General features: G+C 43.5%; 2 protein-coding genes across 3 annotated transcripts in view; one reads left to right on the forward strand and one right to left on the reverse strand.

Annotated features, from left to right (window-relative positions):
- Positions 1-13,544, reverse strand: part of MLH1 (mutL homolog 1) — an 84,426-nt gene extending 70,882 nt beyond the window's left edge. The window contains exons 1-8 of the mRNA XM_065932971.1: positions 13,342-13,544; positions 11,076-11,166; positions 8,915-9,013; positions 5,512-5,585; positions 3,858-3,930; positions 2,647-2,738; positions 1,009-1,051; positions 794-882 (exon numbers count right to left, since the gene is read on the reverse strand). Coding sequence (XP_065789043.1) covers positions 794-882; positions 1,009-1,051; positions 2,647-2,738; positions 3,858-3,930; positions 5,512-5,585; positions 8,915-9,013; positions 11,076-11,166; positions 13,342-13,457 — 677 coding nt within the window. The 5' untranslated portion in view covers positions 13,458-13,544. The remainder of the gene's footprint in view (positions 1-793; positions 883-1,008; positions 1,052-2,646; positions 2,739-3,857; positions 3,931-5,511; positions 5,586-8,914; positions 9,014-11,075; positions 11,167-13,341) is intronic.
- A 288-nt stretch (positions 13,545-13,832) lies between these two features.
- EPM2AIP1 (EPM2A interacting protein 1) lies at positions 13,833-21,647 on the forward strand. Of its 2 annotated transcripts, none has more exons than XM_065932985.1 (2): positions 13,833-16,618; positions 19,648-21,647. In XM_065932985.1, exon 1 carries the CDS (start codon positions 13,949-13,951, stop codon positions 15,773-15,775), a length of 1,827 nt encoding a protein of 608 aa, XP_065789057.1. In that variant the 5' UTR covers positions 13,833-13,948; the 3' UTR covers positions 15,776-16,618; positions 19,648-21,647. The 2 variants fall into 2 exon arrangements, with proteins under 2 accessions (XP_065789057.1, XP_065789058.1); XM_065932986.1 differs by having other exon boundaries at positions 13,833-16,065.
- Positions 21,648-23,462: the final 1,815 nt, after the last annotated feature.

Consider the following 23,462-nt stretch of genomic DNA (forward strand, 5'->3'; position numbering starts at 1 on the left):
CTCTAGTTAGGAACCTGGTTTTGTCCAAAGAGTGAGTAATCTGTCCTTCGGCATAAAAATCTGAGCTCTGGGACCACTGCTCCTGCTTTTAAGATTGCTGGAAAAGGTGAAGTCGGGGGCTGTCTCATTCATCCATGTACCTCCAGCTTCTGGGGCCTGCCTGGCATGCAGAAGGCGCTTAGTATCTTCCCCTCAGATTATGACGCAGACACTTTGGGCTTTGCAAAGCCCTGAGATTAAGTTACGGATGTGTATTGGAAACAGTGGCCTTCACGCATCGAGGGGAATGCCGTGAGAAATCTAGAATACAAGCACTTTTCCCGCTGAGGCTTTGACCATGAAGATCTAGCGACACGACACTGCTCGCCACCAGACAGGGACGTCTTCAGGGGCAGAACATTCTACTTGTCTTTACATCTTTACCTTCTGGCACAAAGTCCAGAATATGGGAGACAATAAATAAATGTTGAGTGGTAATAAATGCAATCCAAGTGACAATTATGAAAATATAAGGACAAGCGGGAACAACGGAGGATAGAATTCTTTTACACCAGAGATGTTCTGAAGACAGAGACCTAGAGAGAACAAACAGTTTGCAGCCAGACCACCTAGGAGATGACGTGCACCCAAGAAGCACTGATTATACGAAATAATCTGAAGCACGACAACAAGCCTGAAGCATAAAAACAAGCCTGTACTTGGTTAAAGAAAACTCTTAAGGCAAGTGTAAACAGATTCCAAAATAATGTGATAAAGCACAGAAGATTTTAAAAAATGCAAGTTATCAGCATACCGGCTAACAGCATTTCCAAAGATGGAGCGAATGTTGTCCACAGTCGTGGCATTTGGCAGGGTCCTGACGTCGGCTACCGTTTCACCTTGCTGATAAACAGAACAGAGCGGACTGAAATACCATAATCTTATCTCCACAGACAACTATTTAAAAAAAAAAAAAAAAGCCTTCTTCTTTTATAGTACGTAACCATCCTTTATAAATTAAGAACTTACTTTTTTAACTGAGAAACCAATCCCTGAATTGTGTATTGCATACCTAGCAAGAGAAAAAACAAAATAGTAAAAAAGAGAAGCCAAACGCACCATATGAGAAACAGCCCCCTTGTAGTTAAATCAGTGGAGTTAACTGATCTAAACAAAGATACAGACAAACAAAAATATCTGCAAATATCATATTTTGCCCACATGAAAATAAACCAGCAGAGACTGCATGAAGATCTCATTGCTAAATGTGACAGAAATGAACAAAAAACAGGTTTCCCTTTTGCTTCCATGCATTGCTGACTAGGCTCGAGGGTATTTCAACACAATCTCCTCCTTGCCTAGTTTTATCTTCAAACTCAAAAGATCTGAGTGGTCTCAAAAACTTCTTGAGAATGTAGCCTGAACACCCCCTGTACTGTTCTTCTCTCAGAGACCCTAACACAGTCCCCTCTCAACCCGCGTCTTTCTCCCCACGAGATCTTGCTTCAGGATCTCCCAGCCTTTTCTCCACTGGCTACCATTTACCCCTCCTCCCTCTATGGACCCCAGGAACTGAAGGATTGTGCCTAGCAAAATGCACTTATTCAGTAAGAGTTCACTTACCGCACCTAGAACCAAAACAGTCAAGCAGAATGCGTCTATTTCCAGGAGCTAATTAACATTCTGACTGATTCATATGACTCCAGGGGAAAAAGCAAAGAAACCTGATGTGTAAGTCCATTCCACTTTATTAATAAAATGGACTTTATCTAACAAAGTTCATTCTACTTTATTAGAGGCAAATGTTTTATTGATTTTAGATTTTGTAGCAATACTGAGAAATAGTTAACACACCTCTGTTGCAACTCAAGGACTCGCAGGCTCAAAGAGCCACACTGGGGCCACTGTACTAGCAGGTTAAGTCAATCCTGGACATGATGCTGTTTTCACCTGCCCTGGCTCCCTTCTCCCTCTGTTAACAGCCCCTACTCTTTCCCCCACCACCTCTCCCCCTTCCACTTGTATATCCTTTCTCAGAATGCCAATTGAGACGTCATCTCCCCACCAATGTGGGCACACAACGGGGGGACCCAGGCTATGCCAATCAGATGCACTCCCCCAGAAGATGCTCTTGAGCAGACTCAGGAGAGGAATGGAGAGAGTTGGGGCGCAGACAATAAACCCCTGAAGCCACCTTGCTTCTTGACCTCTTCAAGAAGGAGCTGTCTACACTTTCTTCTACTTTCTGAGTCACTCCTAGCCTTTCAATAAATATCTTTTGGACCCAGGTTAGCTACAGTCTGTTTTGCCTGCCACCAAAGACCCTTCACAGATACAGAAAACAATTGCTCTCTCCTGGGGACGTGACAGAAAACCCAGAATTAGTTTTCTCCTTGCCCACAGTTTTATTTTCACAAACTCAAAAGATCTGAGCTGTCTTAAAGACATCTTGAGACTGTAGCTTCAACATCTCCTGCACTGCTGTTCTCTTTCAGAGAGAGAGAGAGAGAGAATAATCTTGAGCTAACCTTTGACCAGAAACAATTTATGGGCTGGTATTGCTGCTTACCATCTAGCTCTGCAACTCTTCTCTGTTTCTAAGCACCAGAACACATTTCTCTGTTGACAGAATGATTCAGAGACCCACACCTAGATTGTGGACTGTACCTGCCAACAACTTCCAAAATTTTCCCATATTCTTCGCTTGGGTTTTTTAAAGCTTTCCTCCTCGTGGATACGTTGTAAAAAAGGTCCTCCACCTGAACAGAAGGTTGATGTTTCTTGTAAATTCACAGAAGTATATGGAAGTACAGCATGGTCTTAAGGCAGAGAATCCAACTATGTTTACCACCAGCACAGTTCTAAGCGTTAGAAGACAGGGCAGGAGATGGGACTGCCTTAACAAAAGCAAGCAAGCATATTTTCCTGCCTCCTACTTAACTCATTAACTTCTCAGATAGGCACTGAGGTCCACCTCCATGTCAGGCTCTTTGCCTTGTGCTGGGAATAAGACAACAAATAAAATATACAGTCCTGCCCAAAACGGCACAGGATTTAGTGGGGGAAAGATAAACTTAAAAACCATTGTGATACCACATGGCATGAAACTTTCACAAACTAGAAATAATTATTAGATCTTTTGGGGGTTCTTGGAAATCACACTGTGGTCCCAGGGACAAGATCCCGTTTAACGTGAGATGCAAAGTATATTTCTTCATTGCTGTGCCCCCGACCTGCCTCATCAAGCCCAGGGCTTGGAGCCTTCAAGCAGAGGTGCTCTGGCTGGGGCTGGGGGTGCGGGGGTGGGATGTGTAACGTGATAGCGGGGTGATTTATGGGATCCTGGAAGAGAAATACACCAAACGTGGCACCACAGAAATAAGGCACCTTAACAGCCTTTCTCCTGATTAATGACACAATTGTGTTACTCAAGTTCCCTTTGAATGAGTGGTCAAATATTCCTCGTGCCATCCTTTGATAGAGGAGCAAAGTAAGATGAACGGCTATTAAATGACTTGCCTCTGGACACACTGCCGCTGAGTGGCAAGGTTAGGATTCTGGACTTGTCTTCTGGAGTCAAGTTTAAGGTTCTTTCAATGGCAGCTACCCTGTCACTGATGTCTGCCATCTCAACAGAAGAATCTCCCAGCCTCTTAAAAAAAAGGAGGCGAAAAAAAAAAAGGAGGCGGTGGGCAGGCTGCCATGTCACAAAAATCAATCATCATTTCTCTTTCTTACAGGGTGATATCTTGAGGCCTCTATTAACTGGTAAATATTCACTGTATCAATCCTTTGAGAACTCGGAGACAATTCTGCCTTTCATTTCAGTATTTATACAAAGCTCTTTCCCAACATCACCTCCCGTGTGCCATTCTTACCGTGATCTGGGTCCCCTGGTTGCCTGCACACGGTTTAGGAGGCGCTTTCAGCTTTCCATCTGAGTAATGAGCTCTATCAGAAAATATAAGAGATACTGAGAGCTAATACAGAAAAGATACTTCTCCAAAGACTAAAAAAGTAAGTCACACCAACAACAGATTAAAATATAACCATGTTATATGTTGTCTGAGTTGCCAGCTTCCTCCCTCTTTCTACTTCCATAGCCATTATAAACGGGTACCAAAGAAGGGGAGAGAGATCCCTACTTTTTTGTTTGTTTACCAACTACTGCATTTTTAGTTTCTGAGTTCTGGGCTACAAACGAAAGTTCTGACACTGCCTAAGACGACAGTAACAGTTTTTCAATAATTCTGCAATCATTTATTGAAGGGCTATCATGTATCAGGCCTGTAAACACCCTGAAATAAGAGACAGGCCTTGGGAGGTTCTTGATTTAATGAGGGGACAGACTGTTCCCTGAAGTGTGGAACAAGGTGCCAAGTGGTCCAGAGAAGGAAAACATTGAGCCTGGGGTGGGGTGGGAGGAAGTGTTGCAGAAGAGATGACACTTCACCTGGGCCCTAGACTGGTATCTTCTCAAGCGGAGAGGGCAGGGAAGTCCATCCAGGAAGGGAAAAGACAGACAAAAGCACAGAAGCTTTAGAACACGTAGCAGCGCGGCTGTGGGGAGAGGCTGGGAAGATGGACTGAGCACCTGGAGCGGGCACGAGCTGCTATGATGAAGATTCTGGATTTCATCCTGCCACAAAGGGGAGCCATGAGAGGTCCCAAGCAGGGGCATGAGACTCCAGAGGCAAAGAAATGGCGCCTGCCCCCCAGGCCATTTCAGAAGACATTCACTCACAAGCACCTCCCCTGTTTGTGAAAAGAGATTCTAATCATATCAGCCCAGCCAGGCCCTAGGCTGTTGCAATCCGCAACTGGTCAACCCCCTGCAGCACCAAGTGCTGCAGACTGAACCGCTCCATCGTCCATGACGGCGCACACTCATCTGCGGAAGAAGGCTGAGGAACAGACAGAACTGCCCTCTCTTGAAGCTGTTTTCTGTATAAACTAACAGTCAGTATGGTGAGAAAAAAATTCTCCTTTTTGGCAGGAATTAGATATGAATACCCATCTTTCACTAGTAATGGCCAATGGTTATGAGAGCAAAGGTATGATTTTGATTCCTTGAATCCCCTTCTTGTTCTGTGCCAGCACAAGAGACAGTCAGTGGGCACCTGTGGGAAGGAATCCACAGGAAGGTGTAGCCGGGGATCAGAGGCAGCTAAGGAGTCACAATCCTCTGGCACCCCAGCCACAGCCGCGGAATCAGGCCAAAGCCACACCCTGCTGAAGGGCCAAGGGGCAGAGTGACATCACAGCTCCCACCGACTCAGCCCTCCTCGGCGTAACAGACACGGCGCTAGGCACTTGTAATCTCTTACAGCGGACCTTTCACAAGTTCATGAAGTAAGATTATTACTTACAGCCACCCCTTTGGATTACATAATCCAAAGGTAGGAAAAAAAATGTACCCAAGATCTAGGCAAAAAAAAAAAACATTCGTGTTTAGACAGGATTACTTTGAGTTGCAGGCCAAAAGCATGTTTCGTGATGAATCTATTCGCTGAGCAGAGGACAGCACTATACCTGTATGCACACTTCCCGTCGGCTGTTTTGGTTGTAATGGTGACGTGAGCCACGTGGCTTATGCTGGCCAAAGCCTAAAGGAGGAAAGGACATGGAGTGAAAGAAAAGCCCACTCCCGGGTCACCCCCACCTCGCATTAAGGGAGAAGTTACCTAAATTGCCTCTTCTGTTTTGTATCAACAAGTGGCAACAAAGAGCACTCTGCTCACTCATTTGATGACATGTTAAAAAAAAAAGGAAGCTATCAAACTGAATCTGCAGCATAATTACTAGAACAAGAGGGGAAAAAAATACATACATACAAAAGTTCCGAAAGAAAACACAACCAAGAATTAATGTGAACAGCAATTGTGTTCAGGTGTAGAGTTATAGGCATATTTAATATTCTCAATGACTTGTCCTCTAACAATTTTAAAGCTTGCCTTCAGAAATGGGATAATGGAAACACTCCAAATTGATAGTGTTGTAAACTGTATTCAAAACTGTTTTCTGTAAGAAATTTAATGTTTAGAAATAAACATTATGCAATTAAGATGAAACAAAATTTTTTTTTTAATGGCCATTTTTCCCCTGAAAATCCAGACTGATTCACTGGCCCTGTGGAAACTGTATCTCCTTTCACGGGACATCACAGCATAAAAACACAGCCTAAGCCCTGTGATATGTGACGACATCCAAGCAGACAGTAAATACAGCAGTGGCAGCGTTAGTTCATTAACAAGGACCACGGCTCAGGCTCAGAGACTAGCAGGTCCCAGCTGGATTTCCCTGGTGGACTGTGATAAACTAATTTTCACTCAGTTCAGTCTGACTCTTTGCAACCCCAAGGACTACAGCCCACCAGGCTCCTCTGTCCACGGGATTCTCCAGCAAGAAAACTGGAGTAGGTTGCCATTCCCTTCTCGAGAATCTTCCTGACCCAGGGACCAAACCCAGGTCTCCTGCATTGCAGGCAGATTCTTTACCATCTGAGCTATAGAAAAGTCCTAATTTTCATTATTACATATGTAAATGATTTTGAGACTTGATTTTCTTTTAATGATTTTGAGACTTTGATAAGGAAGGACATCTAAAACTACAACACTACCCAACACCATGAAGAAAGCAAGCCACTGGCAGATGATCCAGCTGCTTCAGGGGCCTTTGTACAGGCACTGCGGGAAGAGGATAACAACACAGACTCTGGAGCCAAGCTGCCAGGGCTCAGTTCCCCATTCTGCCACTTTCCAGCTGTGCACTCCAGCCACACTGGAGTCTGAGTGTCGGTTTCCCAGTACGTCAAACAGGGTTACAATAACAGAACCTACTCTTTCAGAGTTGTCAAGTGTGAAAGGGTTCATACACACAAAGGGCTGAGAACCACGAATGGCACATAGCAACCCCTCAGTAAATCTTCCCTGTTTAGTCACAACCCCAAACATAGCCTACAACTGGGCTGAGGCCACAGAAGGCCTGAGGCTTAGGAACTGCCTCGGGAAGTTGCAAAGTCAGAATGAAACTGCTTTGCCAGGGCCGACCTGAGACCTATGTGAAGTCAGGGGACCCTCAAGGCTCACAGTCTGATGCCACTCCTTCCTGCAACAACCTGGGGCTCACTGTGAGCCGGAGGGTGCTTCAGGTCACCTGGGTTTGATCTGCATTGTGGCAACTGGATCATAAAAAGCTGCCTTTTATTTAAAAAGAAAAAAAATCAAAGTAAAAGTACATTCACATGATAAAAAATTTTTAAACTACAAAAAGGCCTAAAATGAAAAATAATTGGCTCCATTCCCTTCCCTTCCCTCTCATCCCCCCAAATAACTACCCCCAAACAGTTTCTCTGGTACCCCAAAGCCCCCAGAATACAGCCAGGACACTGCCCGGCCAACACCTGGATTTTAGCACAGTGATACCCATGTCCCCTGACCTCCAGAACCGTAAGATAACAAATGTGTGTTGTTTTAAACCACTAAGATTGTGGTCATTTGGGGGAGCAGCAATAGGAAGCTAACACAAGTTACAGGAAATGTATGTATATTTTTACTCACAAACATTATATCTATAAACTTATCCTAAGAAAATTAACTGAACAAAACACACTGTACATGTGAATGTTCACCAGAGCATTAGGCATGAAAAAAACGGCAAAGAGCATAAATATTCAACAGGAAACCTTTAAACAGACTACAGTACATATAAGTAATAGAACAGTACGTAGCCATTATAATTCACGTAGTCCTACATATACTCAATGATATCTTTATATCCACAGAGTATTGTCATAAAAATATAAGCTATTTTAGTCTTAAAAGTATTTTTATCCATTTTATCATATGTCCCCATGATATGCTATATAATTTCATTTATAGATACTTCAGAATATAACTTAAAAGATTAGGACTCAAAAAATTAAAACCCCATGAAACTTTTTATATCAAGAAAATTAACAATAATTTCTCAATAAAATCAAATAATCAATCTGAGTTCAATTATCTGTCTCAAAAAAATTTGAGTTTGTGCAAATCAGGATCCAGGTAAGATCCACACGTTGAGGCTGGCTCATATGCCTCTTAAATCCCCCTATGATTCTTGCTCCCTTCCTTGCCTTTCTTCCCCTGTGCAGTTTACCTTATAGGGAACAAGTTTTCATCACGTGATTTCCCAGTCTCAGCGCCCTGTACCATGCTGCCTCACTCCCTGTATTTTCGGTATACTGGTACTTAGATCTAAGTATTGCCTGAGATTCACATCTTATTTTGGACAAGAAAACTTGGTAGGTGGTGCAGTCTTCTTCCATCAAGAGACTTGGGTGTCTCTGGAAATACATGACATTAAAAAGCAGAGACATTCCTTTGCCAACAAAGGTCCATCTAGTAAAAGCTAGTTTTCCCAGTTGTCATGTATGGATGTGACAGCTGGACCATAAAGAAGGTTGAGCACTGAAGAACTGATGCTTTTGAACTGTGGTGTTGGTGAAGACTCTTGAGAGTCCCCTGGACTGCAAGGAGATCAAACCAGTCAATCCTAAAGGAAATCAATCCTGAATATTCATTGGAGGGACTGATGCTGAGGCTGAAGCTCCAATACTCTGGCTACCTGATGTGAAGAGCTGACATAAGAAAAGACACTGATGGTGAGAAAGATTGAAGGCAGGAAGAGAAGGGGATAACAGAGGATGAGATGGTTGGATGGCATCACCGACTGGATGGACATGAGTTTGAGCAATCTCCGGGAGTTGGTGGTGGACAGGGAAGCCTGGCGTGCTGCAGTCCATGGGGTCACAAAGAGTCGGTCATGACTGAGCGACTGAACTGAACAAGTAAAAACTATGATATCTTACTGACCTGTTGAAAAACATAGGCTGACAAATGGCAGAAAGTTATCACAAGAGGATATTTACACTCTGCTTCAACCCTCAGCTTACCTCACCCCGAAAGCCATAGGTAGAAATGTGAGCTAAATCTTCAAAGGACTGCAGTTTACTCGTAGTGAACCTCTCACACACAATCTCAAGATCTTCTTTCTACAAGGTGCAAAGAAACAAGTAAAAAAGTATGTTACTTGTTTTTCCCAATCTTTCTGAATTTCCCTTTTCTTGACTGACTCCAGGAAGAAAATGCTCTTGGGAGATGAGTTCTAAATGAGCAGGAGCCTCCTCTCTGGGCATCCAGAATCCCACGGGGCCCTGCCACTGCCTCCTCTTCACTCACCGGGTTCTCCGCCTGCTCCGCTGCTTCTGTCTCAGCTGCCCTGACAGCAGGTAATCCACAATTCCATCCCTAGACCTCTGTTCAGTCTACACTAATTCTCTCCATGATCTCATGCAGGCTCACAGACTGTACAAAAAATATTACTGCATTCAGAAACTCCTTTACTAAAAATTTACAGATATATTTAATTGCAGTAAAAGAAAATAACAAAATTTACCACTTTAACTCTCTCTAGGTGTATGAAGTACATTCACAATATTGTGCAATCATCACCAACATCCATGTCCAGAACTCTGAAATCTCCCCAAACGGAAACTGTATCCATTAAACAAAAGCTCTCCATTTCCCCCTCCCCCAAGCCCCTGGGAACCACCATTCTACTTTCTGATTCTAAAGATTTAACTACACTAGCTACGCCATATAAGTGGAAACAAACACTATTTGTCCTTTGGTGACTAGCTAATTCTACTTAGCATCCTGTCTTTAGGGTTCATCCATGTAGTAGCGTTTCTCAAAAATCCACTCCTTTCTAAGGATGAATAACATTCCACTATATGTATTTATCATATATTGTTTATCCGCTCATCTGTTGCCTCCATCTTTGGAATATCATGAATATGTTGTTATGAACATGAGTGTGCAAATCTCTTTAACTTTCAACTCTTCTGGGTATAAACCCAAAAGTGGAATTGTTGGATCATATGGCAATTCTTTAATTTTCTTCCAGTGGCTGCACTATTTGATACTCCCACCAGCAATGCACAAGAGATCCAGTGTCTCAACATCCTTGCCAATATTTCATGTTTGAGACATCAAAGGTTTAATGGATGAGGGAGCTTACACATCTGAAGAAAGGTCCTGGAGTGACATCCCACTCTATGAAGCACGTGACAGGCAGGATATGGTGACAATCTTTTTATTAATTAATTAATTATAACAACCATCCTAACTGATGTCAAGGGGGAGCTCACTGAAGTTTTTATTTCTATTTCCCTAAGGACTAATCATGACAAGTGTCTCTTCGTGTGAGTCTCATGGCTTGTGATACCACTAAATGCAATACACCAAATTTTTATCTCCAGCGCAAACCTCTACTTTGCACTCCAAACTCACACATGGATCCCACTAACAGGCATCTTAAATTTAACACACCCCCAAATGAATTTCTGATCTTCCCAAATCTGCCTTCCCATCAGTAAATGGCAGCTTCTTTTTCTATTTGCACAGGCCAAAACCTTGAAGTCATTCTCGACTCCTCTCTCTTACTCCCTACACCAGCAAATTCTGAGAGCTTTGTTCATCATCACCAACAAAGAATCTCACTGCTTCTGTCCTGTCCTGCTGCAGTCTATTTTCCACACTGCAGACAGAAGAGTTCTTATAAAACTTGCCAAACCATGTTATCTCTTGGCTCAAAATGCTCTAATCATATCCCTCCTCATCCAGAGTAAAAGCCAAAGGTTCTACAACGTCCCACAAGTTCCTGCAAGCTCAGCCTGCTTCTCCTTCAGACCTCATCTCCCACTACTCTTCCACTCCCCCCACCACCCCATTTTAGACACCCCAAGCTCCTTGCTAGTCCTTAAACATGTCCGGCAAGCTTCCATTTTGTGGTTTTTGTGTAAATCATTCTCTCTGCTCAGAACACTCAACCTCTAAACAGCCTCATGACTCGATCCCTGACCTCCTTACTCTCCTGAACGCTGCCAGGCATGGAATAGGTACTCAATAAATATTTATCGTTGGTGTTGAAGTTCTCAAACAACCCCATCCATAAAAGCCTGAAGTTTCCAGAACAGGGCAAAGTTCTACCACTTCCTGCAGATGCAACACAAGCATCACACAAACATCCTGCTGCTCTGAGGTTTTACTCACCCTGATCCCAGTGCCATTGTCTTGAATCTGAATCAACTTCAGGCCTCCCTCTTTAACCACCACTTGAATACTTGTGGATTTTGCATCTAAACTGGCAAATCAAACAAAAAATAGTAATTTATCAGTCTGCAGTTACTCCAATGCACATATTTTAAAATGAATCAAGGCACAAGAACAAATTTCAGACAAAGACAAGGCTGATGAATGTGTTTTTCTTTTGTCTTAAAGGCTCTGAGACCACAATGTTATCAACTTACATGTTGTGAGAGAGAGAGAGGGAAAGAAGAGAGGGGCAGAGGGGGCAACTATCACTTCCAATAGGACATTTAGCAACATTTCTGCTCCTCCAGTTCTAAACTAATTCTACCATCTGTTACTCAAACTTTATTCAGCCCCCGGATCCTACATGACCCTTATAAAATGTCACTAAGGAAAAAATTCTAAAAGTTTTTCTCCACTATTCTCTTTATGAAAATATATGTTGGGAGAAAGAAAAAAATGGTGCTGCAGAAAATTAAACACACCTTATTACACCTTCAGAGAATAGCCTACAATCATAGAGCACCTACAGAGCAAGAGAAAATAAATCAGCCTGGGGCTGCATGAGAAAAAGAAGTTACCTCCTCCTTAGGAAGACAATTATTTATTCAGAAATAAGATAATAAGTTACTTAAATATCAAAGAGCTTTCTCAGCAGTTCCTGAATTGAAGTTGCATTTAGCCATCTTGACTTATTTATTAAAAACAGAACTAAAAAAAATAAAAAAATAAAAACAGCAGAACTAGACTCCATACAAAATTTCTTAGAGAACTGTAAGCCAGTGATCTAAGATGTGTAGTGTTCCTGAACGGTACCTTAACACACTTAAAATGTTCTGTTAGTTAATTCTAAAATTGAAGAAACAAAACCCAGCCTTTGCCAACTATGTAAGTAAAGGCAAAAGGAGAAACAATGCTCAGCTTCTTCACTTCTTTTGTCCACCTTCTAATTCTCTTCCTCTCTCCTGGTGGTCCTTTCTGACCCACTGTTCTTTCATTACCCTCTTTGTTGTGTATGTTTTCAGAACAATCCCTTTACAAACCTTCCAACTGGAACATTTTTTTCCCCTTTAACGTATGGATTGTATTAACATCAATGCAATTTTTTAAAATATTTGGCTGCAGCAAGTCTCAGCTTGCAGCACGCAGGATCTTTAGTTGCAGCCATGTGGGATCTAGGTCCCTGGCCAGGGATTGAACTCCAGCCCCCTGTGTTGGGAGAATGGAATCTTAGCCACTGGACCACCTGAGAAGTCCCACATCAATGCATTTCAACACAAAGGATCCCACACATTTAGGTATACTATGAGCCTCTGTCCTTTTTGAAGTTTACAGTTTACACCTAACCTTCTGTCCACGTTTTTAACCTTTTCTCTCCACAATGGCTGTCTGACAGTTCTGAACTTCAGAATCCCCGGAATTCCCCCAAGAAATAAGGGATCTTTGAAGTGTCTCCACAAAGAGGGTAGGGAAATCCTAAGTGGGTGATTTGAGAGAATAGCACTGAAACATGTATATTATCATATGTGAAACAGACGGCCAGTCCAGGTTAGATGCATGAGACAGGGCGCTCAGGGCTGGTGCACTGGGATTTCCCAGAGGGATGGGATGGGGAGGGAGGTAGGAGGGGGGTTCAGGATGGGGAACACATGTACACCCATGGCTGCTTCATGTCAATGTATGGCAAAACCACTACAATATTGTAAAGTAATTAGCCGCCAATTAAAATAAATTTTTAAAAATCCTAAGTGGGGGCTAACCTGGCAATAGGAAAATGACAAATTAAACCCCAAGTTCACGGCCCTCTCCTAAAATCCTAGCAGTTAATTTTGAATATAACTCAAAGTGAATTGTACTGTTGAATGTAGATGGATGAGTTCTGGAATAAGCAAGAAAATGATAACCCATGGTACCGTTTGAAAGAAGAAAGGAATTTAAACTATAAAACTTTTAGACATTCAAAAACTTGCACCTTCTGTATATACAGTTTTTAAAGGGTTTCTTAGTTAATAGCATCATTAAAACAATACTGGTTTACTGTCCTTGCTCCCCCAGCAACCCTAAAGTCTCGCGAGAACGCTCGAGGGAGCAAGGAGCAGACAGCAGCCTAGGCCTCCGCCGCCGCGACCACACACGCTTGGGTTCAGGGCAGGGAGGCGTGTCGCGCCATCCATAGCGGCGGTCCGTTACGCAGTGGCCTCTGAGAAAGCCTTGGTTCCCTTCGTACCAGTTCTCAATCATTTCTTTGATGGCATTAGCCGGCCGCTGGATAACTTCTCCTGCCGCGATGCGGTTCACTACTGTCTCGTCCAGCCGCCGGATAACCCCCGCTACAAGCGACATTTTGGCGCCAGACGATCCCGGGTCACGGCGTGAAGCTCACTGGAAGTACCTCCAGCCAATCTCCATACAGTTTCTTGCCCACGTCCTTCCCTCAATCCTGTTGACGAAATCCAGCCTAACCCTCGGGTGGTAGCGTCACTTCCGGACCAGGAAGCTACTGATTGGGCAGCTCTAATGCCCATGAAGTCGTGATTCCGGTTTCTTAGTCCCCCCCCGCCCTGAAACGGCTTCCGTTCGCCTCGCAGCTAGAAGGATGTGCGCCTGCGCGCTTGCAATCGCTGCCTGCTCTTCCTATTGGCTCCTGCCTTGGGGCTAGGGAATACGAAATCTCCAGCCAATAGGAACGGACGCGCGGGTGCCCCAGGTTGGTGTCCGCCGCTGGGGTGATCTGGCGCAGAGCGGAGGAGGCGCTTGGGGCCCATCTCCTGCTCCTCCCTCCCCTTTGCTTGCGGCCTCCCAGAGGTCGGCCCATCTCCTGTGGCCTCTGTGAAATGTGGATGACGCCCAAGAGGAGCAAAATGGAAATCGACGAGTCTCGGGCGTTCCGGGCCGAGTGGACCCAGCGGTACCTGGTGGTGGAGCCTCCGGAGGGCGAGGGCGCCTTATGCCTGGTCTGTCGCCGCCTGGTCGCAGCTACCTGCGAATCCGACGTCAAGCAGCACTACGAGGCCGAGCACGAGTACTACGAGCGGTATGTAACGGAGGACGAGCGCGCGGCGCTGGTGGAGCGTCTGCGTCGGGGCGACTTGCCGGAGGCCGCCCCGCTCACTCCGGAGCAGAGAATAGCTCGTGCAGGCCTGGGACTCGCCCGCCTCTTGGCCTTGAAGGGTTGCGGCTGGGGCGAGGGGGACTTTGTGCACCGGTGCATGGCGGTGATGCTGAGAGACGTGCTGCCCGATCACGTAGGCATTATGGATGGCATCGATTTATCTCCAGAGACCACGCGGCAGAGAGTCCTGGACATTCACCAGAATCTACGCAGTCAACTTTTTAACCGAGCCAAGAACTTTAAAGCCTATTCCCTTGCCTTGGATGACCAGGCTTTTGTGGCCTATGAGAACTACCTGCTGGTCTTTGTCCGCGGCGTCGGCCACAATTTGGAGGTACACGAAGAGCTTCTGACCATAATCAACCTGACTCATCACTTCAGTGTTGGCGCCCTCATGGCGGCAATCCTTGAGGCCCTGCAGACGGCCGGGCTTAGCCTGCAGCGCATGGTTGGACTGACCACGACCCACACTCTGAGGATGATTGGAGAGAACTCAGGACTGGTGTCATACATGAGAGAAAAGGCTGTAAGCCCCAACTGTTGGAATGTGATCCACTATTCGGGATTTCTTCACTTGGAACTGTTGAGCTCCTACGATGTGGATGTTAATCAGATCATAAATGCCGTATCTGAATGGATAGTTTTGATTAAGACCAGAGGCGTGAGGCGGCCGGAATTTCAGGCTTTACTGACTGAATCTGAATCAGAGCACGGTGAAAGGGTTAACGGACGCTGTCTGAACAACTGGCTTAGGAAAGGGAAGACTTTGAAACTAATATTTTCCTTAAGAAAAGAGATAGAAACATTCTTGGTCTCGGTAGGAGCCACGACGGTCCATTTCACAGACAAGGAATGGCTCTGTGACTTCGGCTTCCTGGTGGATATTATGGACCACCTTGGAGAAATTAGCGAACTATTGAGAGTGAACAGAGTCTTTGCTGCCGCCGCCTTTGACCATATCTGTGCCTTTGAAGTGAAGCTGAATTTACTTCAGAGACAAGTCGAGGAAAAAAATCTGACAAACTTTGCTGCCTTGAGCCAAGTGGTTGATGAGCTTAAAGAGAATCTTCAAGAAGACGAAAAAGTACTCGATCTTGAGAGGTATCGAGGGGTGATCTGTCGCATACAGAAAGAGTTTGAACGACATTTCAAGGACCTCAAGTTCATTAAAAAGGACTTAGAGCTTTTTGCTAATCCATTTAGCTTTAAACCTGAATATGCGCCTATTTCAGTAAGGGTGGAACTTACAAAACTTCAGGCAAATGCTAACCTTTGGGAGGAATACAGAACCAAAGATTTAGGGCAGTTCTATGCTGGGCTGCCTGCAGAATCTTACCCGATTATCAAAGGGGTTGCCTGTAAGGTGGCATCCTTGTTTGATAGCAGCAAAATCTGTGAGAAGGCTTTTTCATATTTGACTCGAAACCAACACACTTTGAGCCAGCCTTTGACAGACGAACACCTCCACGCCCTGTTTCGGATTGCCACCACTGAAATAGAGCCACGCTGGGATGATCTTGTGAGAGGAAGAAATGAATCCAATCCATAAACTCTTAGTACAACATTGAAACACTCAACAAGAATCCAATGCTAAAAGCAAACATCTGTTTGATTTTCAAGTTTGCTAATTTGGATTGTGGGAAGGCACCATCTTCTTCCATCAAAATTGATCACAATTGATACTCTTTAGACAGATTATTTTTTTTTCCATCTCAAGAAGCCGCATGGGACTGACACCTGGAGACGGTTTTTTTTTTCCTAAAGCTGAATTTCATGGCAAAGTCATTATCTTTTGCTTTTATGATATAATTGTTTTTAAAGAAGTTTAGTACTAATAATGTGAGTTGAATCAGAAGTTTGTTTTTAAGGTGTTTCGAAGAAACTTTTGCTCTTATTTTAACCAAAAAGGTGTTAAAATCCTGATGCGTATAGTCTGAAAGTATCAACTCCTTAAATATATGTTTGAGCCAGTTTGCAGAAACTCACATAGCAACTGCAGAAGCTTCTTCAAAGGAGGAACGTACATAGAGTGGAGGTGTTTTTTCTAATTATCAAAATGTTTTTGATTATTTTTTTTTAGACTTGTTTGAGTCTAAATATATTTACTTACTTTAGACCTATTTCCTCTCTCTCACCTTCCCCTGCCCCATTAGCGATAATGATATTAGGAAATTAAATTTTAGTCAGAGGAGCAAGAATTGTTTTAAATTGCTAGTTTAAGAAGCTTTTACAGTTTGGAGATCAGACTAACCAATTTTTGGCAGTTTCCCCTGAATGCTTCACAGTTGGGTGCCGTTTTTTTGTTGGGTTTTTTTTTTTGTTGTTTTTTTTTTTTTTGGTTTGTTTTTTTGGGGGGTGCCGTTTTTATGAGCTTGCCTGTTAGAAGACTATGGTAAGTATAGACTCTTAGGGGCTGCCCACTAGTCATTCTTTTTTGTACTCTAGACAGTTTGGCCCTGTCAAAAAGGATGAGAAAGAGAAAATGTTTGCATCGCAGGATCCGGAGGTGTGAGCTATTTTAGCTTATTTGTCCCATCAGCCTGGGCGCTACGGCTTTATAAAGAAATCCTGCTAAAAGGCAATCCTTTATTTTAACGTGATGTATCAAATGTTGTTTATGACTTTAAATGGATTTATTATCAACTTGCCATTGTTCCACACGTTGTGTATTTAAGACTGGACAAGGGGAAATATTTTAACTCTCCAGAAGCAGCTTTATTTACTGATTGTAGCAGTTCCATATTTTTTAGTGAGACACCTGCTTTGGACTAAAACAGTAATTTTCAAATTTATATTAACCATTAAAAAATCTTACAGTAAAGCCAAATATGTGAAATGATTTAAGGACAGGACCCAACTTAAAGATCAGCTCAAGTACAATTTGAAAACTTGTGCTCGAGTCCTGTCTTAACTCTTGGAATGCATTTCTCTGTGGTCACTAATTCAGCAAATTCAAGGAACCAGAATAAACAAGAATTTAGAAGGAACGTGAAGCCTGAGCAATCAAAATAGAACCAAAATCTTGCCAGTGGTTTTCAATCAGACAGTAGCTCCTTTAGAATGTAGGGAGATGAAGGAGACTTTTTAATTGTGACATTCATTAAGAGGAAGTTCTGCTGGCGTGTAAGCATGAATGACACCCTCCCCTTGTGGTGCATAGGATAGCACAGCACAGTCAAAATTCCTGCCAAAGTTCCAGCAGACCTCCCTCCACCCGAGTACATCACCTGATTTTGAGGGAGAAGGCAAATTACCGGTAGAAGCAGAATTAGAAGGGCAAGTTAGGCTAATTGATAACATTTGATGGTGGAAACTAATTCCAGCATTCCAGATTTGGCTGGTAAGATAGAGTCAAGGCCCTGATAGGTTCTGGTAGCTCAGAAGAGCATTTATAAATCAGTAGTTGGCACTGAGCCAGATTAAAGTAAAGGGCTCTGTTCTATTACACTTAATTACACATATGTTTTATTACACACAGTTTAGGGCAGAAAAGAAAGTGTTCTATATTACTAAGATACTTAGCAAGAATGGTCAAGTTAAGATTTGGGTTAACAGGGAGTAAGCTTAAACATCTGGAGAAACAGCAGATTAAAAAACCAGAAAAGAACAAAAACATCTGCCGGTAATTTTCCAGTAGTTTGGAGGATTCACTTTCATGGCAGGTGCCTTAATTGAAAGGATAATTGGAAGACCTGTAAGCTGCTTCTGCTTTCTAACTCCAGTTCCTCACAAATACTGAAGTTTTGTACATTTTGTGAAGTTCCATTATATGTTTTGCTTAGGGTGATCATAAAATTAGTTCTGTAGTCACTGACTGGGGGGAGGTATAAGCCCAGAATTTTAAATTAACCCTGAACAGTAGAGAATTTGCTATGTAAATTAACCTTGTTTGTAAAAAGAAGTGTGTATTTTGCTGTTTTCTGTACTAAGTAATTCTGTCACTGCATGGCAGTCTTTACAAGTTACTTTTTATAAAATAGCTGTTACTGGTCCTGTCATATCAGTGAATATAGTTAAAGTAAGTACTATTTTTTAAAAAAAACTCTTGTCCCAGTATCTCCCATTCCTACTAGCTTTCTTCAAAGATTTGTCTGTATTCCTCCGTCCCATACTGTGCTCCGATCACTCTTCCAAGTTTCCCAAGTCCTTGTCAATATGCCTACCCTCTTCCCACCCCTGACTGCCCTCCTTGAAATGCTTGCTTAGTTTGGCTTTTGGGAGAGGCCATCTCCAAGTACGCGTTCTCCATCTTCTTTGCAGGCACCTCTTTCCCTTAAACATCTGTGTCCTTGGGATTTTTTTAAATTTGGTTTTAACGCTATCTCGTTTACATCATCTCCTTAGCTGACTTTTTTTTTTTCTTTCATCCCTTCAGTTAGCAACTGTATGCAAATGACTCCAACTTCATGTCTCCTTTCTTGACCTTCCCTGATTCCCATATCTAATTGCTAACTCAAGTCCACTTTGCATAGGCATCACACATGTCCTTGACCTTGTCCCCCGAGCCTGCTCCTCTCCTGGTCCCTTTCTCTGTAAATGGCACCACCACTGCCAGCCATTCAGTTGGCACAGCCTGAGCCCCAAACTCAGGTCTCCATGACCTTTCCCTCTTCATCCATCACATCCACTCACACACGCCTTTCTGTGAAGTCTGCTGCCTACACATTCCTCAGTTCTCCAGTGTACTCTGATTCAGGCCGTCAGCCTACCTAAATCACAGCAGTGACCCCCTCCGTCTCCTTTTGTCTGGTTATGATCCCTTGTCACGCTGCAGCCAGATTACTCCAGAAGTCTGGTCCCATCACTCCTCTGCTTCACCCACTGCTCTTAGGAAAAGGTGCGGTTTATGCGCCACTTCCTCCAGGAAGCCTTCATCCATTCCCTCTAGGCTAAGTGCCCCCACGATGCCTCCCTAAATACCCTGTTTCTTGCCAGCCATATACTTAGCACACTGCATCGATCCTTCCTGTTGGTCCGTGCTACGCTGTGAGCTTTGCAAGCCTGGAGACCATGTATATGCCTGCTCACTGCTACATCTAATGCTTAGCACAGTGCCTAGCTTTTCAGTAAATATTTGGATGAGTAAATATTTGTTCTACTCTTCCCAGCCCTTTCATAGTTTTTGATCTTCTCTAGTTCTGCCTTGACCTGCTTGCTGGGTAACTTATCCACCAGTTGCCAAGTAAGAAATGAAACTAAGTTCTTTGTGACTAGGGAATTGTATTCCTAGAATTGAGTTCAGTGCTTGGCATGTGGCTCAAATATTTACCGTGTGACTGTTGTTGAGGAAACACTGCAGTTGGCCCTTGTAAACATGAAGTAGTAAAATGAAGTGTCCTCATAGAATCCACCATGTAGTACTGTCTTTACCTCCTTGATAATAGAAGTCTTCATTTTTTTCTTTCTTTCTAATTTCTAAAGGCAGGCTTACAAAGGAACCTGGATGAGAAAGATCGGACAACCATGTAGTGGACTAAATCAATACTTCAGTTGCATTCGGTACCAGGAAAAGATAATACCTGCTTAAGAGTTAATCCCTATTTTCCTTCTGTAAGCATCAACTCTGGGAGAAAACCACCTGCTCTTTTCCTTTACAGATGGTTTCTGGCTCTTCTGGGATTTTTAAAGTAAGTAAATTTCACAAAATACGAGAAGGACCCAGTCAGCCCTTCTGATCACTAGATACTCGGTCACATGCTTTCCTACTTGCAGAATGTCATCACTCATCACCTCCCCAAGGAAGGTAACCCGGAAGTGCTATGTGCTCAATGTATGCTTCTTAGATTTGCTCTGTTTCTTTGCTTTCTTGGTCTCATGCCTCTCTGAACTTATTTTCTGGGTCACCTGGCCTTCCAGGTGTTGTGAAAGAGCCACACCCATCATCTCTTACATTTTTTCATTTTTTTCATCTCTTGCTGAGCCATTTTTTCCAATTTAAGGGATTAACTGGTGTTACACTCTTAACTGGACTCTTAGCCTGAGCCCCATTAGCTAATTCAGAGATTTTAACAGTAAGGGTGATTGTCATCCAGTGATCTGATCCTTGCTGCAAAATTGGGTTTTACTCAACCTTTGGCATAAAGGATTTCTCATTTTTATCTCTCTCTGTAATTGAGACGTAGCCTCTTCCTACCCAATAAGTACTTGAGTTTGTGAACTCTGTATTCCCTTGTATTTCTGCTTGCAAACTGATGAACTCTTTTCTGAGTTCATCCCTTTCCTGTCTGTCTTGTCAAATGGGACCAACAGCTACCATAAAATATTTTGTTTCCTTGTCTTAAAGAGAGATTCTCTGCCTTCCAGATTCTTTCCAGGGAATTCTTCCATTACCCTGCAGAAATGACTTCTTCTGTTCTCCGACAGCAACTTCCAGAATGCCTGCCAACTAAGTCAGTGTTCAGTACTCTAGGTTTTTGAAAACAGAAACTCTTTCTGTATCAATGAGCTAGGTTGCCATGCGGTAACAACCACAAGATCCCAGCTTTTCTCTGGTAGTCTGGCGAGGGCCTGTGCTCTAAGTCAGGGGTTGAAGGCCATGGGCAAGGTGTGTCCTACTGCCTGTTTCTCTAAACGTTTTATTGGGAGACAGCCTTGCCCATTTGTTTCTGCTTTTCTGCTACCCTGGCAGAGTTGTGGGGTTACAGAAGAAAGTGTCCAACCCACAAAATGTAAAGTATTCACTCTGTGACCCTTCAGAGAGAGTGTTCATTGACCCAGGCTCTAAGTGGTCCTCATTCTGGGGCTCGAGCTGACCAAGTGGATATCACCTAGGGTGTGGCTGCTCATTTAGGGAAATGAAAAAGTAGGACAAGTCACTTACAGGCCGTTTAAGCTCTCTCACTGGCCAGAAGAGATCCCACGGCCACACCAAGTCCAAGGAGTGTGATTCTTCCCCGTGCCTTGGAAGAGAACCAAAAATACTTGGAAGATGATACTACCAACTAACACATAGCTATATTTCTCTCTCTCTCTCTCTACAAAATTTCTTTGAAAGTATTTTTTCTTTTTAATTGCGGTGAAATTTACGTTCAGTAAAATGCAAAGACTCCGTGCACACCTTGTGGATTTTTATGTACACCCTAGAACCCATCAACCAAATCAAGACCCGGAACACTTCAGCACCCTGGTCGCTGCCCTCCTGTGCACACCCCCAGCCTGCCACAGATAACCACTATTCTGACCGTTAGCACCAGAGATTATATTTGTTTTAAAGCTTATATGTAAATATGATAATTCTGTGTACTCTTGTTCAGCATTGTATCTGTGAGTTATCCATGTTGTGATTCGTTTATTAATACTTCTGTGTAGTGTTCTGTCCTATGACTTATACCACAATTTATGAATTTATTCTACTGTTGGTGGAAATTTAGGTTGTTTCCAGTTTGTAGTTGTTAATGAATAAAGTTCTTATGAACATTTTAGTGTCTGTCTTTCACTGAATGTGTGCGCCCGTGTTTCCCACTATTCTCTCTGGTATATGCCCTGCTTCATACTTCTCTCATAATGGATCACACAGCAGCTAACTAATCGTATTTTAAAATGAAAATCAGACCATGCTAGTCATCTGCTCAGCATGCTCCAGTGGTTTACTGTCACAGTTAGAATAGTATCCAAGGTCCTTACCATGGACCACCTGCATGATCTGTACCCACACACACCCTTTTCCTTCCTACCTCATCTTGCATCACGTCCTTTATCCCTTCCCCTCCCCCAACTCTGGCAAATTGAAGACTGAAGATAATTTGACCCCATCCTTAAAGTTGTAATCTTTGTAGATAACTTTTTTGTTTTCTGTGCCACAGGTTCTATGGGACCTTAATTCCCTGTCAGGGATTAAACCCACGACCCTGCAGTGAAAGCCCAGAGCCCTAATGACTAGAACACCAGGAAAGTAACTTAATAAGCACATAGATCATTTTAACAAGCCATGACACTGGTTTATGTTAAGTCAGTTACTGTTGTATGTGGAATAAGAGGCAAATATGCCCTATGAGTAAAATAATTACTGAAACATACAAAAATCTTTGAGCCCCTGAAAGAGATTTAGAGATTAAAAAAGTAAAACCTACTTGGTAAATTCAAAAAATCTGTAAGGTCTTGCTTATACTTCCATTGATTATGAATTACTGTTCCCCAATTTGATTACACTGTTAAAGTTTACTGTTACATGCTTACTTTCATAAGGGGTAGCTAGGTACTGACAGGGGTGAGGAGGGGTGAGAGGGCATTGGAATGAGTGCTAATATTAAGCACAACCCAAGGGCACTGATACTTCCTAGATGGTGCTAGTGGTAAAGAATACACCTGTCATTGCAGAAGATGAGATGCGCGGATCAGAAAGATCCCCTGGAGGAGCGCATGGCAACCCGCTCCAGTATTCTCGCCTGGAGAATCCCATGGACAGAGGAGCCTGGCAGAGGGAGCTGCAGAGAATGCACCAGCACTCAGCGCCTCCATGGAGCTCCAGGGCCTGGTCCCCTCGAGAAAACCAACATCCCGAGACAGGGTAAGAGAGTTTCTGCAGGTAAAGGAGTCTAGGGCAGCTGAAGGAAAGATGGCCTTCTGGGCAGAAGAGGTTTCAAAAGTCCACTCCTCCAGGTGCTGGGGTTCCCACCTCCAGCCTCCTTCCTTAGAGATGGACCCTGAACAGAGTACTGCACTCCCATGACAGCGGTTTGGGAGGGTCTGGGGTTTTCCTGGGGGTGAAAATTAAGGTTTAAAATAACTGGAACACAAGTCTTCGGGTGCTATTCAGGCACATACCACTCTCACTTCCAACCCAGACACAGGACTCTAGGGCTCTGCTTGGCTGAGTTATCAGAGGGTTGGGCATGGGGAAGTGCTGCCGCCGTGTGGACATTCCTGGTAACGACAACTTTACAAGAGCCGCCTAAGGGCATTTAATTCACACAGGCTGCAGGGCTGAAAAAAGACACAAAGTTTAAAAAAAAAAAAAGACACAAAGTTAAAGTGAAGGCTGTTGGACTCTTTGCGACCCCCTGGACTGTAGCCTCTAGGTTTCTCCATCCATGGGATTCTCCAGGAAAGAATACTGGAGTGGGTTGCCATTTCCTTCTCCAGGGGATCTTTCCGTCCCAGGGATCAAACCCAGGTCTCCCGCAGAAAAAAGACACAGGTCTTCAAGAAATGTCGTGGGTAGGGGATTAAATACAGGGTAAACGTTCCAGAATCAAATTTTAAGAAAAAAACTTTAGTCACACTCGTTTAAGAAAAAA

Source organism: Muntiacus reevesi, chromosome 4, assembly GCF_963930625.1.
Source record: "Muntiacus reevesi chromosome 4, mMunRee1.1, whole genome shotgun sequence".
In the NCBI taxonomy this organism is placed as follows: domain Eukaryota; kingdom Metazoa; phylum Chordata; class Mammalia; order Artiodactyla; family Cervidae; genus Muntiacus; species Muntiacus reevesi.